At 35.1% G+C, this 22,701-nt stretch overlaps 1 protein-coding gene and 1 non-coding gene across 5 annotated transcripts in view; both read right to left on the bottom strand.

Annotated features, from left to right (window-relative positions):
• LOC136034811 (uncharacterized) overlaps positions 1–22,701 on the bottom strand; it is a 116,769-nt gene that overhangs the window by 51,181 nt on the left and 42,887 nt on the right. For all 4 annotated transcript variants that reach the window (XM_065716237.1, XM_065716238.1, XM_065716240.1 and 1 more), the window contains one exon: positions 6,914–7,231. In XM_065716237.1, coding sequence (XP_065572309.1) covers positions 6,914–7,231 — 318 coding nt within the window. The remainder of the gene's footprint in view (positions 1–6,913; positions 7,232–22,701) is intronic.
• Trnar-ucu (transfer RNA arginine (anticodon UCU)) lies at positions 11,018–11,090 on the bottom strand. Its single transcript has one exon. It is a non-coding gene; the product is annotated as a tRNA-Arg (tRNA).

Below are 22,701 nucleotides of genomic sequence, written 5' to 3'. Positions count from 1 at the left end.
AAAGTATCTTGGCATTATTATAAATGAGACTCGCAGTTTCCTATCCCATATTGAAACTTTATCCCGGATTTTATCGCGTGATTTGGGCATGATTCGTAAACTTAAATGTATATTTCTAACTATTTTCTTAGGCTTCTCTATTTTTCATTGATCCATCCCTATATTTTGTATTATTCTTCTATATTCTTGGGTAAATTTTCTTCAATTGTTAATCCTGTGTGAATTATCCAAAACAATTATTAGAGTATTATCTGAAAAATTAGAAAGAGAATCGGTTTGAGAAGTTCTTAGGGATCTCGGGATATTGCCGGCGCCGGGTCTTCATCGTTTTTATATATTATTACTAGATATTGGGGTGGCGCTTCGCGCCAACACCCAAGCCCCCCCCCGCGCGCGTAAGTCGTTACGCGCCATTGTAGTTGTGTCCCTGTGTCCCACTTGTGAATATAGATAGATATATATATGTTTTTAACTGCGTAAAACTTGCGAATATACAACATTCTTGGCTGTCCCATTGTCTGTGCATAATAATAATAATAATAATAATTTATTCCAGAAAAAGCCCGTGGGCCATAGGAAAATTGCATAACAAAAAACAAACAACAAATTAACTAAATTAAATTAATACTATTTAAAGAAAACACTCCCGATGTGCCGCTGCAATCCTTACAAATCTTGCTATCCTTTTAATACTCAGGGAATTTCTCTCTTTCATTCTATCTACCATCCATATCTCATTCATTTTTTCTTTATCATACATCTCTCGCCTCCAATCATTCAATTCGACACATTCACACAAAAAATGTATTAAACTTTCATCCTGAGATCCACACATAGGACAAGCAATAGATTTTACCTTCTCCCCTCTTCTCCCTTGATACTTTCTTTTCTCCCCAATCAAAAATCCATTTCCCCTCCAATCCAAATAAGCCTTCAAATCCTCTCTACTTAACCCAGCCTTCCAAAATACCTCCTCCCCCAAACTACCCTTTATCTGTCTATACAATTTTAACGACCCTGAACGATCCAGACTTGCCCACCATATCTGTATTTCTTGGTTCTTCAACCTCTCTTGTCGTCATATGCAAACGCTCTTTTTACAAACAAAAAAACATACATACACACAACTCATTTTTATATAGATAGATAGACAGATAGATATACATATAAAATACAAATTAACTACGTAAAACTTGCGAATATACAACATTCTTCGCTGTCCCATTGTCGGTGCATATGAATAAATTGTCAGGTTTACCGAATCTCGAACATGCAACGTACAAGTGTCCATGGGAAAAACAATCTGTATTAAGATCTTTACCGCATTTTTCTAATCATTGACCTTGAGCTTTGTTGATGGTGATTGCAAATGCTAATCGAATTGGGAATAGCAATCTTTTAAATTGAAAAGGTAGATCCGTTGGAATCCTGGGAATGCGAAGAATAAGATCAGCCTCACCCTCAAAACGACCTGTCAAGATTGTTGCCTCTATTACGTTTTCCATTGTTTTTTCTTTTTACGGCAAGTCGCGTGCCATTGCAAAGCTTTGGTGGGTTGATATTTCGTAACAATATTATTGGTACGCCTATTTTTAGTTCTAGCACGTGTGGTGGAGACCCTGGGAGATCCAGGGAATTTAAAAATTCAGATGGATAATTAACCGCTTCATTTGGTTCCAGAACTGTGTCGACTGACTTGTAAAGGACAGCCTGGTCTCGAATCTTGGTCAAAACAATATTGTTGATTTCGTGGACGTCTATATTTTTGGCTACCAGAATCGCTCGTTCACTTAGCCATTTATAATTTTTATAATTGGTTAGAATATTCGGAAATACTTTTTCAACCAATTCATTTTTGGACATCACTAAATTATAGAATTCAGCAGGCAGTTGTATACGTCCTGAAATTGAGTCTACTGGGAACTTTCCGTTTCCAATTGCCAGGAATTGATCTGAAAACGTTTGACCAGAGTCATCGTTTTGCAATCGGACACGCATATTTGTAGTTAATTTTAATGTCTTTACGTATGCCCATAAATTAGAATTTTCAGGCAAGCATTTATTTCGTCTGCAGGGTTTGATCTAGGTATTATAGGTAATGTTTGCCCGAAATCTCCCACAAGCAATATTAATGTGCTGCCAAAGGATTTCGAATTTCCTCTCAAATCTCGCAATGATTGCACCAGAGTCTCGAGCAATTTTTTGTGTGCCATTGTGCACTCGTCCCAAATAATAAGTTTGCATTGCTGCAATACTTTACCCATCCCAGATGATTTGGAAATATTGCACCTGGGAGTTTCTGTAGAATGCAAATTCAGAGGCAATTTCAAAGCGGAATGAGCAGTTCTTCCACCAGGCAGCAACGTTGCGGCTATTCCGGACGACGGAATTGCCAACGCTATATCATCTTTTGATCGAATTAATGCCAGAATCAGTTTTATAACAAATGTCTTACCAGTACCACCTGGTGCATCCAAAAAGAAGATTTCTCCAACGTTGTTATCGACACAATGCATTATCGTATCATAAATGTCTTTTTGCTCAGACGTTAACTTAGAAATATCATTTTGTACATACGACAACCGACCACTCGTGTTGTAACTTTGTTCACGATTCAATTCTACACACGTCGAAACAGCAGCGGTACGATTAGGTGAAGGCATTCCCAAATCCTGACGAGGTTTGCTTGCCATACATAAGCATAAATCTTCAATAATAACTAAAGTGTATTTATAAATTTTTGATGTAAAATCAAAAGTCATATCTGACGTCTCTAACCGTTTTTGATGGAGTATATTTTCGGACATTTTCGATTTAAATCTCTCCCATAACTCTGTAGGAGCTGAAGGAGAGCAGGTTGTTAGTATGATTCCAAACAATGCACGAATTTGACTTGGAGTTGACGTTTCGCATGCGTCATTGATGCAGTTATCCCAGTGTTGGTCATTCTCCAATAAATTCAGAGCCTGGCATGCACTACGATAAGTGTCATGTATAGTACAGTTTACAGTTCTCAAATACTCAAAGGACGTCGGACGGAGTACATTCACCAAAAGCAGGCGTAGAAAGAGGCATTCATGTTGACTTCGTTCATGTATCGGAAATGAAAGAATTTACCAAACAGTTTCATTACTGCTTATGTATCTTTCAGCCCGATATTGTACGATTTCATCGATATCACTGATTTCGGACTGCAAGCCAAAAACTGCCATGTCACTGATAATAAAGGGGAATATGGAACAACCCACTGGTTATCTACTTCGATGGTGGTACCGTTACGCTTCTTTATTATTGCTTTCTAACCACCATCTTCAGTAGATCTTCTTCTATAATGTGGGTAACCATCATTGCCAGTAATTGTGTTGGGTACTAAAAGTCGAGGATATTGCTTTGTGCACCTTCCTTTGGCTATGCATGGTGGTTTTTCGTTCAGTGCACCGCAAGGTCCATGTATAATATTTTTTACCACAATACCATATAAGCCCTTATCGATATTTTCATCAGGTATTTCAGCGGAAATCACATCATCAATTTCATTAGAAGTAATTTTATCATGTAGCCGGATTAGTATATGTGCGTGTGGCAATCCTCGTTTTTGCCATTCCACTGAGTACATCCAGCATCGCACTGACCCAAACACTTTAAGTTTTACTATGTAATTTATCAGTGATTTGAACTTTTGCTGAAAGACACGGGCCGTAATGTTATGTCTATGAACCACCGATTGTCCTTGAAGTAAAAGCTGCTGTATCTCGTCCCAAAATTGATTACATATAAATGTAATAAATAAATCTGGACGACCATAGAGACGAACATACGCAATAGCAACTTGAGCATATTCATGCATATGACGGGGACTGCCAGCATATGACGAAGGTAAAATCGTTAATCTTCCAACGTTAGTGGTATTACTGTCATTTACAACTGCATCTCGCAAATGAATGTAATGTTCAGAGCGGAGCTTGGTCTGATTCAGACGGATAAATAGCAAACGTTCTGATTCAATCTTTGCATACATGTCAACGATGTATTGGTGAAACAATTGACGGCATTTTAAAATATAATTATCTTCATTGTGACGATCATTAGTATATAGTGGGAATAATAATTCATTATGCTGCATTTCTTATCCGTTTGTTTATTAGTGGATGGATCTATTAATTTATTATTAAAGTGATAGCCGTCGCCTTCATCCCATAAAATGATAGGATATTGTAAGGCATCGTAGCATCGATGAGTTTCAGCAATTCTTACCAACTGAGCGTTTCGCTTATGAAAAATAATATATCGAGGTAAAAATGATCACCCACCATAACGATTGCCACTTAGTCGATAGTTGGAGCATTGTATCTACCCACATGTTCGCCAGTAGGCGTTTTGTCACCGGAAATAACAATTTTATGCGTATCAGTAGGCATCAAATCGATAGCTGTTTTGAACAGATGCACTAAATCATTATTTTCGTGGAAAAAAAGTTGCAATTCGGAAACTATAGTCCTTTCAACGTCGGGAAACATTTCGCAACGTGCATTCAATTCAGAATTGCTGTCACTGATGAAGTACAGTTGTAAAAATTTATGATTCTCACCTGAGAATGGTAGAAGGAACCCTGCTCTATGATAAATTTGCCCTTTTACTTTGAAAGTAGGCATAAATTGATCTTGATTTTCAATTTGGGCACCAAACGACGTCATTTGGAAACAAGAGTTATGTTTTCTGATGTTTGATAAAAAAAAACGTTTAGATTATGACGTAGTTCCAGTAAGCAAAGCCTTCAATGGCTCTGGGGGTGCAGCCAGTTGAGGAAGTTTAACTTTTCCTGAGGCGCAACACATTCCCATTGTTTCACCATTAAATTTCAAGGCCTTGCAGTAGGGACAAATTTTAGACATAGTCCCAATTTGAACAAATCTACTATAATCATCGACTCGGTTATACCTGAATGCCATGCGATAATTTTCACGTTGCTCTTTTGATTCCTCGGGACGCTTTCTTTTGGCATTATCTCTTGAAGCTGCAAGCCTGTTTTCAGGTTGCTCTTGTGATTCCTCGACACGCCTTCTTTTTTTACTTTCTATTTCAGCAGCAAGTCTGGTTTCGCGTTGCTCTGGTAGTTCCTCGACACGCCTTCGTTGACGTAAATTGCAAATTCCTTATCTGGCATTATCTCTTGAAGCCGCAAGCCTGTTTTCACGTTGCTCTTGTGATTCCTCGACATGCCTTCTTTTTTTACTTTCTCTTTCAGTAGCAAGTCTGGTTTCACGTTGCTCTGGTAGCTCCTCGACACGCCTTCATTGACATAAATTGTACATTCCTAATCTGGGCCTTTCTCTTTGAATTGCAAGCCTGGTTTTGCTTTTTGGTAACATTCTATCTTTTTCAATGTTTTTCAATTTGTCAATGTTCATTCTAACATTGACAGTTGGAAAAATCTTCACGTGCCAAGCATGCTAAAGCTCAACAATTTATAATAAACCTCAAAATTTTCAGTATCTGTTTTAAGGTTTTCCGATTACTTTAATCTATTGTCAAAATATTTTGAAACATTTATGCAATTCCCAGTTTTTTACATTTTTAGTTTCAGTTTTCTTTTTCTTCTTTATTTTTCAGACGTCATATGCAAACCCTCAACACGAAAATACATACAACTTATTTTTATATATATAGAAGATATAATCTGGCGTAACAGACATAGTGTAACAGACATAACAGACATACAACTTATTTTTATATATATAGATTTATGTATAGGTACAATGGGAACCAGCTGCCAGAGTGAATCCTAGCTTTTTTCTGTTTTGTTTAGAAAATTTGATTTGATTTAAATTAAGATGTAATTGTTTGTTGGTTTGTGACTGTGACCCCACAGCATGGATGTGTTATGTATTGCTGCTCCTGTACTATTTTTTTTCTTTTCCCTTCTCTTTTTTTTCTTTCTTCCTTATTATAGTGAATTTAAAAGATGTTATGTGTATGAGTTTGTTTTTACCTGATTCATCTCAGGTCAACCGTTTGGTTTTGGATAAATCATTGTATGTAAATGTTTTTAAAGTTAAATAAACATATCAATTTACATATAAAAGAGAGAGTCGATCGTCTTAGCAATTTCGTTCCTATTCTATAGATTTTGATGGATTTATTCTTAATACTTACATACATTACATAATACTTACATAATAAATATAAATAATAATAAATATAAATTTTTAAAAGATTTTCCTACTAATGCTGATTGATAGATCCTGTTCCTGCTCGGCGAGAACTAAGAAAAACTCCAGGCAGTTTAGATGAACACAAATTAATTTTTTGGAAAGATTTAAACTTCTTTTAGATTTCATGGAGCATTCTAATTCAGATTTTATTCAATTATTTGGGAGGAGGAGAGTGTGGGAGTCTGAACTTTGGTAAAGGTTTTCGCACAGCTCTTTAACAGAAATTGAATATATTTATCTTTGATTTTTCACATTTAAGGATAGAACTTTGCCCTCCCCCCTAAAAAAATCTTCTATCTTTATCGAAGATTGGTAATAAGTTTCGAAAAAAATGATGAGAAGAGGGTTGTTCACCCGTATGGTGACTTCTGGAACAAAAATTCTACCAAAATCTTAAAGTAACACTAGCAGCAATGGTACACTCTTCATATCCCTACAATAAAAGTTAGTACTGTCAGCAATATATCAATCCAGACTCGTACACTTACGTGTTTTTTTTTTTTTTTTTGTAGGGGGAATGTGACTTTTGAAAATGTGGACAGAACTGAAACTGTAACAAGAAAAATACGAGAGAAAGGGAAAAATATAATCGTAACCTCATAGTCCTTAGAGCCAGGCTAAAGCCCCCTTTCTGCTGTGTATCTTTCTGTCTCTTCAATGAAAGCATTTACAAAAAAAAAGAAATACAAAAAAATCCTTACCTCTCTCTCAGTGCATCGTCTAAATTCTTTCCACTTTCAGCGTAAACTGAGTCAGCACAAGTACAAAGTCGTTCAGCAATAGCGATTAAGATGTTATAGACAAGCTCTGCGTCTTTTCTGTCCCCTATAGATTCTTTATTCAGCATTTGATGGTAAACAGAGCATATGCCAAAGTGCAAGCAAACACTTCCTCCAGTAGGGGTTATGTTTGACGGTATGATATTTCTAAGTTCAAGGAAAAACTTTGCCAGGCCATACGGTATTATACTTAGTTGCTTAGTAATTGTAGTTATAATTCTTTTTGCCATTTTATCGAACCTATAAAAGGAATTTATATTTTGTAGCAACCATGGCGAAGCCGAAGATTATAAAAGTTAAAATCACTTGTCAGCAAGGTACCATCATCCATTTAACATCTTTTAAAATTTTATTAAATAATTGAAAAGAAAATACAAAATTTGAATACATTGAATGTTATGGAAATGACTTTCAAATTGTTTGAACAATTTATCAATACAGAAGATTCTAAATACAAGGTTAGGAATCAAGTTGGAAGAATGGTACACAAGAGAGAGTTTACATTTAACCCAGCTATGCTACAGATACAGGGTAAGAGGTTCTTCATTTTTGTTCGTTTCGTTAATTGTACAGTAAAAAACATGTACCGAATTTTGAGATAATTCACACCAAAAGAAGGTGAAATTCTTCAAATTAGAGCCCCGTCTACACCCTAAGTTTCTCTTATAAAAATGTTAGAACCATAGCTATTAAAATTACATTTGCCTTTGTTTCTCAAACAGTTCATGGTAAGGAGCTGTAAGTAAGGAGCGACACGGCTCAATAGTAACCAAAACTCTAAAAAACGAAATATTAATGTCAATAACTGTATGAAAAGAATTGACTTATTACGCTGATTAAAAATATGTAAGATTCATTAAGCTTAGTGCAACCCATACTAGGCTATAACTGAACTCACTTATAACGATTTGGGTAAAAATTTTACATAAAAATGAGGGGCCACTGACCTAGCAATGTCATCTGCATGCTTTATCCGACGGGTATTTTAACATTTCAATTTTTTAATCCTTGACAATATTATAACATTAGATTTTACAACTGACCAAATCGTTAATTTCTACCTTGACAGTTTTTATTATTGTGAAATCAATTATAGGGACACAAGAAAGAATGGGTATTCTTTGCACTGTAGCCCTAACAACAGATGCAATAGCTTTTTGCAGCCTCTAAGTGCACTAAATCCACATTTACCTGTCTTGACTAAAAGTCGAGGGTTCCTGCAAAGAACTAAGGGGCTATTTAGAATGAGAGGTAAGAAGACTCGACTATGACAGTCAAACCTTCATCTATAGCGATAGTAATATTGGAGTTACTGCAGATGAAAAATACAATAATGACTTACTTGGTGAGAGCTTTGACATTGTGGCTAACATCCGAGATTAATATCCAACAATGTATTGTGACAGTTGGAAGCAGATAAAGGAAAAACAATAATTGAAGCTTCTAAGATCTTTTTCAAATTGTTGAGGTTTTGATGTAATTTTATTAAAACGTGCACTAGAACTTCTAATTACCAGTCCAATGAGCCCCCTCCAAAGTTTATGCAACGATTCTCTCTACAAGAACCATACATGCGCCCATGTCATAGCTTCAACCCTTGCTCAAAGGGCTCTTGGGAGTGGATCCTCAGAGACATAATTTACTGACCTTTCAACTACGCTGAACAAAATGGGTGTCTCAAAATTTTCAATGAATGTGTTTTCGTTAATGATGGCCGCGAGGGAGAATGGCTGTACCCAAATTACATTCGACCATTGAAAAGGGCACTAGCACTTTCAATTTACAATCGAATGAACCCTCTTTCGAAGTTTCTACGACAACTCTATCTATACGAATTGCGCTAGTCTAAAAAAAAAAATCAAAAATAAATAAATAACATTTTGTGGTCACATCGCTCTTTACTTAGGCAGTGCTGTTGCGCTGCCTTTGATTGATTACAAGAATATGAGAAGCGTCGAATATTAATGCCAAAACGGAAAAACGTACAGCTTTGTTGACTGGGAAGGGAGGTGGAGTGGCGCACAAACAAAAGAAAGGAAGAGGGAAGGGGTAGAAGTTGCCTTGTCTAAAAAAGGAATTGTAGGTGTCGGACCTGTGGGTGTCTATATTCCAGTACAGAATGCTAATAATCTAGTAGAATGTGATTTCTTAGAGTATTTTTCCAAAAATTGTCGTAATAGAGGTAAGAAAGTAGCCCTTAAAATAAAACATCGGCTATGGGTCATAATAATGAAAAAAGAGTCACATAAGATATAGTAAAGAACGAACTCTAAATTTTCGAACTTTATTGTAAAGAGCAAACTTTAGCCCATTGTAACTGAAATATCAAATGAGTCATCACAAACATGGTGATGCAACAAATATATGTTTTGACCATATAATCTAACACAAGCTTCTTTTGAAAAGTTAATTTTCTGAGGTATGATGCCATATTTGACTGAAATTGGAAAAACAAAATTCAAAAAGGAATGTTGAAAAAAATGGCATGAAAAAGAAGGAAAATAACTTCATTTAAAAATTTTGAAGATATATATAAAATAAAACTCCAATTAAAGAATTTTATAGCGAAGAATGAACTCTAGTCTAAAATAATCATGCTTTACAAAAATGATCGATATTTCATTATAAATGGGCATTATGTAATAATATATAATCATGGTTGTAGCATTTTTTGCTGTAAAGAACTAAGTCTTACCAATAGTAATTGAAGTATTAAGACACTTCATCATATGCATCATAAAGCAATAGACTTATTTTTTGATATCATGATATAGCTCAAGTATCGGTTTAAAGTTACTTCAATAGGATATAGGGCCATATTCGACTGAGTCAAAGTATGATTGACTCTGGTTAATCTTACTATTCCAACTGAAAAAAAAAACCATAGACTTTTTCCTGTGTGTACGTAACTTGGCGAAAATATGTCTCATCGAAGTTGCAGGGGTAGCTGCAAGCTAGTAAAACACGAACATTTCCCATAGTAACATTATTAGTAAAGACGATGGGTGTCATGAAGATGCTGAAAGTAGAATAGCCAAGGCTCTAGGTGTTTTTTTCACCGTTGAAGAAGTTTGAAAGAATAGTAAGATAAGTCTGCGAAACAAAGTTAGAATATTAGAAACCACAGTAATGACGATGGTCAAATATGGTTCTGAAACATGGGTGCTCCAAAAACTAAAGGAAGACGTACTAGATGATTTCCAGAGAAACTGTCTACGGATCGTTTCGGGTACTCGACTGACTGACTGTATTTCAAACAATAGGCCTTAGGGAAAGTGTGGTTCAGTTCCCTTTCCTAGGGCTACAATGAGAGACATGGTGAGAGACATAGCCAGGGAGCGTTCGGCAGATGATGACTGGCAGGTGGCAACAGATTATTCTTTTTGGCCAAATGTTTAGAGGCTAAATGAAAAGCAAGTTCTTCTTGGTTGGGATGGGAGGATGTAATAAGGACAGATTTAAGGTAAATGGAACTACCCAGGAGGGTGTGAAGAGAGCTTTGTTGTTGAGAGATTGGGATAGAGGAGGAGCGTTCACAGATATGTTTGCGTTAGGCAGCTTGGTGCTCCGGTGAGTTGTTACAAGTGTTTAATAATAGAAGTTTGTTTTGATATTAAATTGACCAATGCATAAAATTTACCCTTGACGGAATTCGAGCCCACGACCTTAAGATTCGAAGTTAAATACTCTATCTGATGGTAAGGACCTATTCTTGATGACAGGTGGTTTCAGGTTTGATCCCTGGCTTCGGCAAGCTTTTATGTAAGTATTCTTATTTCTTTTTGTCTTGAAAACCTCTAAAATAAATTGTCTAGAAACAAAAACTACATGGCTGGAACAGCCTTGGTCTTGGTTTGAACAAATATGAAAGTCTATCATCGCCTTGAGAAACGGAGAACATTCCTTTTTTGGCATTGAAATCGCTATAATAACCCCATTTTTCCTCCACTGACATTTAGGTTGATCCTAGTCGTAGATAGTAATAGAGCTATGATTTGACATTAAATTGAACAATGCATAAAAGTCTACCTACGACGGGAATCGAACCCGCGACCTTACGATTAGAAGTCATACGCGCTATCCTCTGCGCTACGTAGGCTTACGAAGATACAATTTGAAAATGGTTTATGTTACACTTAAATGATATCTTTTGCATGAACCCCTTTATACTTTCACTCTAGGGGTGAGGAACGGAATGATCCCTTAAGTTACAGTGGTATCCCAACGGTAAATTTAAAGAGTTCAACATAATTTAGCTTGGTCGAAGGTGAACTCACTTGATGCATTTCTCATTCTGTATAATATTTCAATAATCACTTCTGGGGGAAAATTACATTTTGAGCCCTTAAAGGTCTAAGGAACTCAAAACAGCTTATATTAACCTATAATAAAATCATAGAAAAGATGTTTTAGAATTGGGCAGTATGAAAAAATTTATGCCTGATTCAGGAATTATCATTATTATTTTCCTTAATACTAATAGTAAAATTATATTGTTAAAATAAATTTGCAGAGAGTTTTTGAAAGATTAGAAGCTCCTCAAAAAAAGACGTCAATTTAGCTGTGACATCATTTTCAAAGGGCTTCAGCTACTTCGAAAATTTCCTAAATACAAATCCCCATTTTACTATTAAGACAAAGGAAAATAATAATTACCAATCCTTAACCAGTTGCAAAAGAATTTTTTTTCTTATTTAACAAAGTACTGCATTAAACCCAGAGCCTTAGATTGATTATTGGACTCGCTTGCGATTTGGTCCGAGAACCTTTTGAATCTGACGAGAAGGAGTATAAACCATATAATTTATTCTACATCTTCTTCAATAAGCCTTTTCCTTAGTCCCTGCAACCAGCTGTTTTATATATTCTCCCCTGTAAAATTAAAAGTCTCTAAAACATACAGAAATTACCTTCTAATAATAGAGTAGTGCCCTCCTTGCATTTTACATATGACTTAAGTTTTAACATCGCTCCTTACTTTCAGCAAAACTTTTGATATAATTCAATATCTTTTCGTCTTTAATTTTATATTTCCATATTGTTAAAAAGGGCATAGAATTAAAAATATTTTCTTGAATGATCTTCTTTCTTATTTCCGGTGATTTTGTAAAAAAAAAAAAAATCTTAAACATTAGAACTAAAACATTTAAAGAACTTAAAACATTTTCTTGAATAAGCCATTTTCTCATTCCGTTCAACCTGTGGTTTTACATATTTTCCCCTGTAAAATTAAAACCTTCTAAAACATACTGAAATTACCTTCTAAAAACAAGGCAACCCGCTCCTTGTATTTTAAACAAGGCTTTTAAGTTTCAGCATCGCTTCTTACTTTTAACAAAACGTTTGATGTAGTTCAGTGTCTTTTCGTTTTTAACTTTATGATTCTATATTTTCAAAAGGGCATAGAATTGAAATGAATAAGCCCTCTCCTTATTTCCAGAGATTTTGTAAAAAAAAACTTTATTTTTAAAAAGGGGCATAGAATTTCAAATATTTTCTTAAATAAGCCATTTCCTTACTCCGTTCAACCAGTAGTCTTGTATATTTTCCCCTAAAAATTAAAATCTTCTAAAACATACAGGAATTACCTTCTAAAAACAGGACAACCGGTCCTTGCATTTTAGATATAGGTTTTAAGTTTTAACATCGCTCCTTACATTTAGCTAAACATTTGATCTAATTCAATATCTTTTCATCTTTAATTTTATACTTCCTTATTGTTAAAATGGACACAAAATTAAAAACATTTTCTTGGATGAGCCATATCCTTATTTCCAGTGATTTAGTAAAAAGAATCCCCTTTATTGTTTATGCCTTTACGGCATAGAATATAAAATATTTTCTTGAATAATCCATTGCCTTATTCCGTTCAACCAGTGGTTTTATATATTTTCTCCTATAAAAGAAATTACGAAAAAAAACGCCTTGAAGAAAAAAACAAGCGTCTCCAAAAGTATTACGTAACACCCACGTGCGCGCAATACGTCATCCTCAGTTACAGCAGGGGTTCTCCACTTCACTAACGGCTCGTAAGATCTAACAAAATAAGCTACGCGAAATTACGCCATCATCATTAAACTTGCTGTGGTAAACAATAACATCCCCCATAACATTACGTCACACCCAGATGTACATAAAAAATAATCAGTAACACCTATTGGTTTATACTTTTTTGCTGCTCATAAATCGATTGGCTATCTCATAATTGTCAAACTCCGAATCAAAGGGATATAGACCCCCTTTTGGACAAAAATGTAGTTTTACCCCACAAAATGGCAGAAAATGCCACTTTCCTGTGGCACAATCTTGACTGCCATTGAAAAAGAAAACTAGAGCTTTAAATTTCCGTCCAAATAAACCCTCTCGTGATCTTCTAGGACCACTGGTTTGATACAATTACGCTGGGACAAAAATAAAACAAAATACAAATAAACACGCTTCCGTGATGTTTCTTCTGGAAAAAAGAGAAAAAAATTCCACATTTTCGCATATAGCAGCTTGAAACCTTCACAGTAGTGTTGTATGATATGTTAAATCTAATGGTATGCCTTTCATTAAAATCAATTGTACTTTTTGGGCTATCTTTCCTCTTTTTGAAAATCAGCCAAATTTTCGGAGGCTTGCAGATTTGATGAGTATTAATTAAAAAAAAAAGCTTTTTCCACAAAGCAAGTTTTCAAAGAAAAATAAAGAACTCCATTAAACCAAAAATGAGGGTTTGGACGCTTGTGATCTTGCGAGTTCAGGCAAATTATTGGTTAACCAATATTAAATTTAGTTTTTGATAGCGCAACTCTCTGAGCTTATAAGTTAAGTCATTCGCCTGATACTCTAGGCAATGGGTCCTTATGCCTGGAGTATGGGTCCAGTATGGAGTAATGGGTCCTTGTGCCTGGAGTATATCACGTTTTTACGGAAAAGGTAAACTTCGGAGGGGACTCAATGACAAGAAATTGAAAGTTCTAATTTTCTTTTTGATAGTCAAAAGTAATTTGATGACAACTAGTACCCGTGACGACAACTAGGCTTATGCCAGCTGTGCTTCTTGCTCAGACTATCAACTGTCTTGGCTTTTTCTCTAATTAGCCATGAACTGATGGCAACTTGATTTTAATTTAACTTGATTTGGATGATATCATTTTTATACATTCTTGAAAAAGGTTTACGCCATCCGTGCTTTTCACTCAGTCTATCAACTGTCTTGGCTTTTTCTTCATTTAGCCATGGCCTTATGACAAGTAGATTTTAATTCCATTGATTTTTGAATTAAAATCAAATTGCCATCAGTCCATGGCTAATTGGAGAAAAAGCCAAGACAGTTGATTGGAAACCAGAACTATCAATTTCTAGTCATTTGAGTCCGCTCCGAAGTTCACCTTTTCCCTAAATACTTGATATACCCCAGGCATAAGGACCGACTTGCCTCAAGTGTCAGGCGAGTGACTCAATTCATAAGCTCAGAGAGTTGCGCTAACAAAAACTAAATTTAATATTGGCTAACTAACAATTTGCCAGAACTCGCAAGGCAACAAGCATCCAAAGCCTAATAGTGGGGCAACACAGCCCCACTATTTTGGATTCGTGAAGACCCCACGGTGTTGGATTCGGTGAGAATACTTAGACAAATCACATCTAAAAACTAGTTCTTGAAGTAATCATCAAAAGGAGGAAATGTGCCATTTTTCCCATTCTTGAACCATATAGACACATAATTTTCAGACTGAAGCTCAAATTTGTTTTCAGTATTATGTTCATTGAGATGAAGTGAATCATCTAGCTCACCTAGAAGCTTGACTTTTTGTCACTGCTAATACTGCTGAGAATTTTCATCAGCTTTGGATTTTTTTTTCGTTAGGGGGGGGGAGGGAGTTGCCTCCTTCTTTTTTGGCTTGGTTAGTACTAGCCTCAAGGGCTTCTTTTTCAGAAGCATTCGTAATAATTATAGTCCTTTCCTGTTTACTGGATGTTCTTGTCATTTAATGATATCTGCTTTAAAGTAAATCTTCAAGAGTTCAGTCATTCCGCTGTGTTGTTTTGAGTTGCTTTGAGTGTCAGGTGAGAGAGCCAAATGACAAACTCAAACAGTTGCGCTAACAAAAAAAAACAAAAAACAACCCAAAACGAACCGCAATTACAATAAATAACCAGTCAAAGCAAAACGAGCAGAAATTAACATAAGTAGGGCTCAAAACTTTTATGCCTTCCCTAGACCAGAACATGTTTGGCACTTTCCAGAAAAAATAAATGTACATTGTCAGTTTAATGTGCATTAGCAGACATTTATTCCTTAAAATGTTCATAATATTTAATTTATTAAATTTATAAAAACAAAAACATCTAAACTTCTTCTTTTTCTCAATAAAGTGAAAATTATTCTCTGGCCTTGGGAAGGCATAGCGAGTTTTCAGCCCTACTTATGTGAATTTCTGCTCGTTTTGAATTTGACTCGTTTATTGTAATTTCTGTTCGTTTTGGGTTTCGTTTATTTATCGATGCTGATTTGTGATGGTTTTACGCTTGATAGATTATTTGATTCTAATTTTACTCGTTTTTGGTTTAATGGAGCTCTTTACTTTTCTTTGAAAAACTTATTTTGAGGAAAATTTTTTTTAAATTAATTTCTGGTCGTTTTATATATACGAGTCTTTTTCAGGAAAAAAAAAATAAGAGTTTTAACCTTTTCAGTGCTTCTCTAAGAATCTATAGTTCAGCTTTCTATTTGTATGCTGGAGAAAAATTTTCAACGATTTTTAACAACATACACCCTTTATTTATCTTAAGGCAACCTTAAGGCAACATTAAGTTTAAAAACATATTAGGCAAATTGCATAACTGTGGGGGTTGACATACGCAATAGCCCTAGAGATACATTTACAAGACCGTTCAGCTGTGCTGAAAGTAATGGCTATGTTAAAATTTTGATTGGAAGTGTTTGGAAACTACAAGCTAAAGAGGAGGGCTGATTGCCCTCCAATCACTTTTGAGTCTCCAAAAGGGTAGCCTACTAGAACTTTGAATTTCCAATCAAACTAGCTCTTTTAGAATATCAATGATATTACTAACTATGATAGAGCAGAGATGCCTATGATTTTACTTATATGCCCTTCTAATACTTTTTTCTAATAGTTTTTCGTTTAATTGGAACTCCCTCTAAACGTTTCAACTTAATGCCCTTAGTGTAAAAAGCCAATTCCTTTGATGTATTAATCGTTATCAAAATTCCTTTGTTTAAGGCTGACTCACTATTTGCCTACAGTTTGTTATAACAAACTGTTTGATACCAAAGAAACACATTAAAGTGATTAGTGATGTGTATGAGAATAAAATTGCTGCAGTTCAAGCGGAAAATGAGGTTAGTAGTTGGGATTGAATTAAAATTTAAGCAGTACTGCGTTTTATTTCTATTGATTTGGGTCACGTTGATGGACATGTGCTAAGGAGCATGGCAAATATTATAAAAAAAGCATGGAATCAAATGTGAACGTAAACTTCTCCTAAACTTAAATTATACTGATGATTGCTGTAACCAAATAAGTGTTTTGAAGTTTTGAGAGTTCAATGTGCAAGAAGGGGTTTGAAAACTAATGTTAAGAAGACCAAGTCACATAGACAAAGAAGAAATAAAGAAGAAGAGGTGATATTCGGTAACGAGAAGATCAATCAAGTGTATATCTTAGAAGCTATTGTGCTGACAGTGGGCAAGTATGGTTCTGATGTTCTGATACATGGGCAATTCGGAAGACGAAGGAGGGTTTGTTAGACATTTTTCAGAGGAATTGGTGACGGTGGGCAAGTATGGTTCTGATACGTGGGCAATTCGGAAGACGAAGGAGGGTTTGTTAGACATTTTTCAGAGGAATTGCTGACAGTGGGCAAGTATGGTTCTGATACGTGGGCAATCGGAAGACGAAGGAGGGTTTGTTAGACATTTTTCAGAGGAATTGCTGACAGTGGGCAAGCATGGTTCTGATACGTGGGCAATTCGGAAGACGAAGGAGGGTTTGTTAGACATTTTTCAGAGGAATTGCTGACAGTTGGCAAGTATGGTTCTGATACGTGGGCAATTTGGAAGACGAAGGAGGGTTTGTTAGACATTTTTCAGGGGAATTGCTAACAGTGGGCAAGTATGGTTCTGATGCGTGGGCAATTCGGAAGACGAAGGAGAGTTTGTTACACATTTTTCAGAGAAATTGCTGACAGTGGGCAAGTATGGTTCTGATACGTGGGCAATTCGAAAGCTGAAGGAGGGTCTGTTAGACATTTTTCAGAGGAATTGCCTAGGGATTGTTTTGGATAACCGTTTGACTGACTGTATGTTAAAGAGTAAACTGTACGAAAATATGGTTCTACCCTGCTTTCTTTAGCATTACGAGGGGAAGATTGAGATGGCTTGGATACATTTTTCGGACGAAGGATGACAAATTGCCAAAGATCTTCGTTTTTGACAAACCTTCTATGACTAAACGAAATAGAAATCGTCCTCGAATGAGGCAAGAAATTATTGTAAGAGAGGACTTAAAGGAAAATACAATTTCTTGCAAGGGTGTAAAGAGGGAAACCAAATTGCTTGGGATGGAAGAGAAGTGGGCGCAGTTGCGTTGGCCTCGGGTTTCTTAGTGCTGTGGTGAGTTTTTATTAGTAGCAGTAATAGTTTAGGGGACAAAAATTTAAATAAACAAAGTAATTAAACATACAGGTAATATATACTGATTTCTTATAAATAAATAGGTCACTAAAAAGAGTTAAAACTAAAATGAATAATCAAGTCAAACTTGAAACGACTAGAAATTATAAAAAAAAATAGAATTCGGGTTACTGCGTCCCATCCTTACATCTTCTAAAGGCTATTGCGTCGTTTAGATTTTAATTTTAAGACTATACGTATTTTGAACAGTTCGATTAGTTTTCTAAAACACTGACACAATCTAAAAATGAAATAAAACCCTAAAAATAATTCAAAGAAATAGAAACAACTATTGAAAATAAGCTCAATGTTTAATGTGAAACGATATTTTCTTGGAAATCTCAATAATTTAAAATTGTATTTTAAACAAGAAATGCTTAATTTTTCATATTTATAATAATATAAGAAAAATGTTTAAACATATTCGGTTTTCGGTAAAATGCAAATAATTCAATAATCTTAAGCAAGTTTAGGAGCAAAGGGGGCAGTAACCCTACATCTGTTTAAGTAGTTTCTGCTCGTTTTGAGCTTTGCTTAATCATGCATTTTAATTTCTACTCGTTTTAGGATTTATTTACTTATTTATATCAATATGTCTTATCCATTTTAATGTAATGATTTACCTTAATTTCTATTTGTTTTGGGTTTCATTTATTTATTGATAGTTATTTCTGGTCGTTTAAACTTGGCTCTGTTTAAACTTCGAAGGTTCTATTATAAGTTCAAAGCGTAAATATTTTCTACTAAGGAATTAAAAATCAGAATAAACTTTCAAATTCCTTCTCCAAATTCTGAAGTGGTAAATGTCTTGATTTTTTTTTACACAATTATAGCACAAAATTATTTCAACTTAGAATAATCATCTAGAACAGTTCTCGGACTAAACTTCCAACTAACTGCATTTTTGGGTAATATGCTTGAATTCACCTAGAAGAGCCACATGAGATTGAACATGGAATAGAAGAACAATCATGTATCAGAGGCCTCTCTTTAATTCTGAATTTTTTCAACAACAAAAAGTCTCAACTTCGAAGTGCGCATATGCGTGATGTGGTTTTGAAAAGAGTTCTTTTTTTCAGCCTAAAGTTTGACTCTAATAAAGTTACGCTAAAGTTTGACTCTTTCTCTCATCTCTACTTTTTAAAACAGTAAAAAACTTCAGCATAAAGAACGGGGTGTTGAGGAGGGAACAGCCCCTTTCATATACGGGGTATTTTCTGTTCGTTTTAAGTTTTAATGTCCCTCCTTTTAACTAAAAAAACTTGTTTTTTTTAATTGTATTTCTGAATATTTTTGAATTAAAGCATTTTTGATTTTGGCTCTCCGCGCAAGAATAATTAAAACAAAAGTTGAATATTAATTTCTTTTTGGCTAAATGGCTTTCTCACAGTTTTGATCGGACAATTTTCAGAAAAAAGGAGCGGAGGAGGAGGGGGCATAGTTGCCCTCCAAGTTTTTGGTTATTTAAAAAGGCAACTAGAACTTTTAATTTTTTTACGAAAGTTTTTACTAGTAAAAAATATACGTAACTTACCAATTAACTTACGTAACAAACATCTATATTCGTATGTTTTTATTACGCATATGAAAGGGTTTGCTCCCCCCCCCCGTCAATACCACTCTCTTTACATTAAAGCTTAAATTGTGTTTTAATTCCTTAAGAATTATCCCTGAATCACAAAGGCCGTAGAATAAATAGTTGAAATTGCTAAGAATACTTTAGCGTAAAGATCGAGAGGGGGTGAACCCCTCATATGCGTAATAATATCTGTTCATTGTGTTGCGGAGCAACACTACTGCTTTCGTAGTTTTTTTTTTTTTTTTTTTCACCGTGATCAGCGACCTGTAGCTCCGAAGTGGTAAGAGTTAAAAATTTGAGATTTTTCAGAGGGAAGGGAAACGTGAAACAGAGTAAAAAAGTTCCAGAGAAGTTCCTAAAATTCTAACAGTTTTCCATTAAAAAAATAAAACCGTTTTTTTCTTAGAAACTCTGCGTTCGATGTTTGGCGTCAAGTTAAGACGACCCTAGCTTCGGAAATAAACTTGTTAGAAATACAGTTATGCTGAACTCATGTAGAACTTTCATTTGTCTCTTCGAGAACCGGAGCACAAAATTCCGTAGCTCTTACAGATTTCCCGGAAATAATTCCGGAAAAGTCCATCTCGTTCCGATTTTTTTTGGAATTTTCTCAAATTTTCGATTTTGATGTTTCTTATATTTTTATCGAGTAGTGCTATGAAAAGTATACAAGAAGAAGTGAAGTGTTCTATATACCAAGTTGCTTCGTTCTCTAAGAAATAATTTCCGAAGTTTCGACGTTCTAGAGGTAACTTCTGTTCTGGACCAGCTAGAATTTTTTTTCCAACGCGGTTCGACAGGTCTCGATCTCCTAGCAACTGGAGCTTACAATAGTTTCTCCGAAATAAAATTCCTTCTTTGGGTTTTTCTATTTGGAAGTTTTGTCATGCCCTCGGGGCAATTTAAATTTTTTGGTGAATTTGGTTTGTTTTATATTTTCCTAGTTTAGACCATCAAAAGTTAAGCAGAAAACTATAAGACGTTATTTCCGTATCTCTTTCAGATTTCCCGGAAATAATTCCCGAAATGTGCGTCTCGAAACATAATACTTCGAATTGGCGTCAAGTTAAGACGGCCCTAGTTTCGGAAGTAAACGTTTTAGAGATAAAATAATTATGAACTCATATAGAACTTTTATTGATGTTTTCGAGAACTGAAGCATGAAATTCCGTAGCTCTTACAGATTTCCCGGAAATAATTCCGGAAAAGTCAATCTCGCTCCGATTTTTTGAAATTTTCATAAATTTTCGATTTTGATGTCTATTTTATTTTTATCGAGTAGTGCTATGAAAGTTATGCAAGAAGAAGTGAAGTGTTCTTTATACCAAGTTGCTTCGTTCTCTTAGAAATAATTTCCGAAGTTTCGACGTTCTAGAGGTAACTTCGGTTCTGGGCCAGCTAGAATTTTTTTTCCAACGCGGTTCTTTGAACTTTTTCTTATTTTAGTTTCTTGGTTGTCATTATTCATGTAGTGCAAACTGTGGTTTAATTTGTATCGTATTATTCTGTTGTACAGGACAAATTCTAAAAGTTAAATTTGATTTCTAGTTTCAATTATTTAAAGAAATTCTGGTTTATCTTGAAATTGTAATTATCCATCCTATAAATATTCAGAATTGTCAACTGTGTTATTGTGTTATTCTCGTTTATTTCTGGACCAGCTAAACATTTTACCAAACTCAGTTTAGTAGGAGCTCGAAATAAAACCATATCAAAGATGCTTCAAGATAACAATCGAAGCCGCATTAGAAAAATGTCCTCTGAAGGACATAATGGAGACTGTTGCTCCGCAACTGTGTCCCGTAGGGCACAGTTGCACGTGTTGCTCCGCAACTGTGCCCTAAGGAACAGGGCATAGTTGCTGCAACACTTCCCGTTGCACAGGCAACGGAGGTCTAGTTTTAAGTTTTAATGCTACTCCTTAATTTCACTTGAAAAACTTTTACATGTTTATTTTTTCACTGTTTTTTTAAATAATGCTCGAAAATTCTCTTCCCTCATGACAAATTCCTCCATGGAAAGATCACCCCACATAACCCCCTACCCTCAACCCCCCCCCCCCCCAAACCCAACCCCCTGAAAACGTCTGTACACTTCCCAATAACCTCTACTATATGTAAACACTGGTCAAAGTTTGTAACTTGAAGCCCCTCCCAGGGGGACTGTAAGTCATCCCCAAAGACATATTTATTAGGTTTTTCGATTATGCTGAATAAAATAGCTATCTCAAAATTTTGATCCGGTGACTTCGGGAAAGAAATGAGCGTGGGAGGGGGCCTAGGTGCCCTCCAATTTTTGTTCACTTAAAAAAGGCATTATAACTTTAAATTTTCATTTGGTTAAGCCCTCTCGTAACCACTGGGTCAGTACAATCACCCCTGGAAAACAAAAACACAAATAAACACGCGTCCGTGATCTGTCTTCTGGCAAAAAATACAAAATTCCATATTTTTCTAGACAGGAGCTTAAAACTTCTAGAGTAGAGTTCTTTGATATCCTTAATCTGATGGTGTCATTTCCGTATAGATTCTGTGATTTATAGGGGGCGTTTCCCCATTTTCTAAAATATGGTAAATTTTCTCAGGCTCGTAAGTTTTGATGGGTTTGATTAAACTTGATAAAACTTATATATTTAAAATAAGCACCAAAATGCGATCCTGTTGATGTAACTATTGGTATCAAAATTCCGTGATTTAGAGTTTCGATTACTATTGAGCCAGATCGCTCCTAACTTACAGTTCGTTACCATGAACTGCTTGAAAGGCCAAAATAAACGACTTAAATGACTTCACAAAAAGTAGGGCTACATCTGAACGACTAGACAAAAACAAATCATTCGCGAGCATAAATAGTTTTTTAAAGCATGGGTTGATACCAGTCCGGTCTCTTTAAACCTGGTTTAATTTAAACGACTTTATTTAAAAATGAAATTAAACAATTAAATTATACGATAAAACAAAACCACTCTGTTTTATTTACATATATGGTTGGTTTTTGGTATCTACGACTGAAGCTGAGTTTTGTCATAATCAGCCATTTCTTTACCATTAAGTTTGAAAATGCAAAAGTACTGATAATTCTAAGTTTGGAAATTCCTTCTTAAAATAAAAGGCTACAAGCGCATAATTTTTCTAATATTTTCGGTAAAAATTAACATTTCTCCATCATTTTGGTGTTTAAACAATCTGATGCAAGTCCCAGTGTCAGTTTTTTTTTACAGCAGTACCCCTCAACATATTCTTAAAGTTTTAGCTTAATATCCAAAGTCATTTTTGAGTTGTTACTTATATGCCCTTTCTACAACCTGGATATATTACCCTTTGGAATTGTCCTCCCATTACTTTAAAAATTTCAGTTTGAAATTTTTAGCTGTTCCTGATATTAGCAGATGCCATTGATATCCTGGATGTTCATAGCATCTTTGGATACACTCCAATATCTATATAT

Source organism: Artemia franciscana, chromosome 13, assembly GCF_032884065.1.
Source record: "Artemia franciscana chromosome 13, ASM3288406v1, whole genome shotgun sequence".
Lineage (NCBI taxonomy): Eukaryota > Metazoa > Arthropoda > Branchiopoda > Anostraca > Artemiidae > Artemia > Artemia franciscana.
The sequence above is the reverse complement of the archived record's forward strand: the minus strand, read 5'-3'. Positions and strand labels throughout refer to the sequence as shown.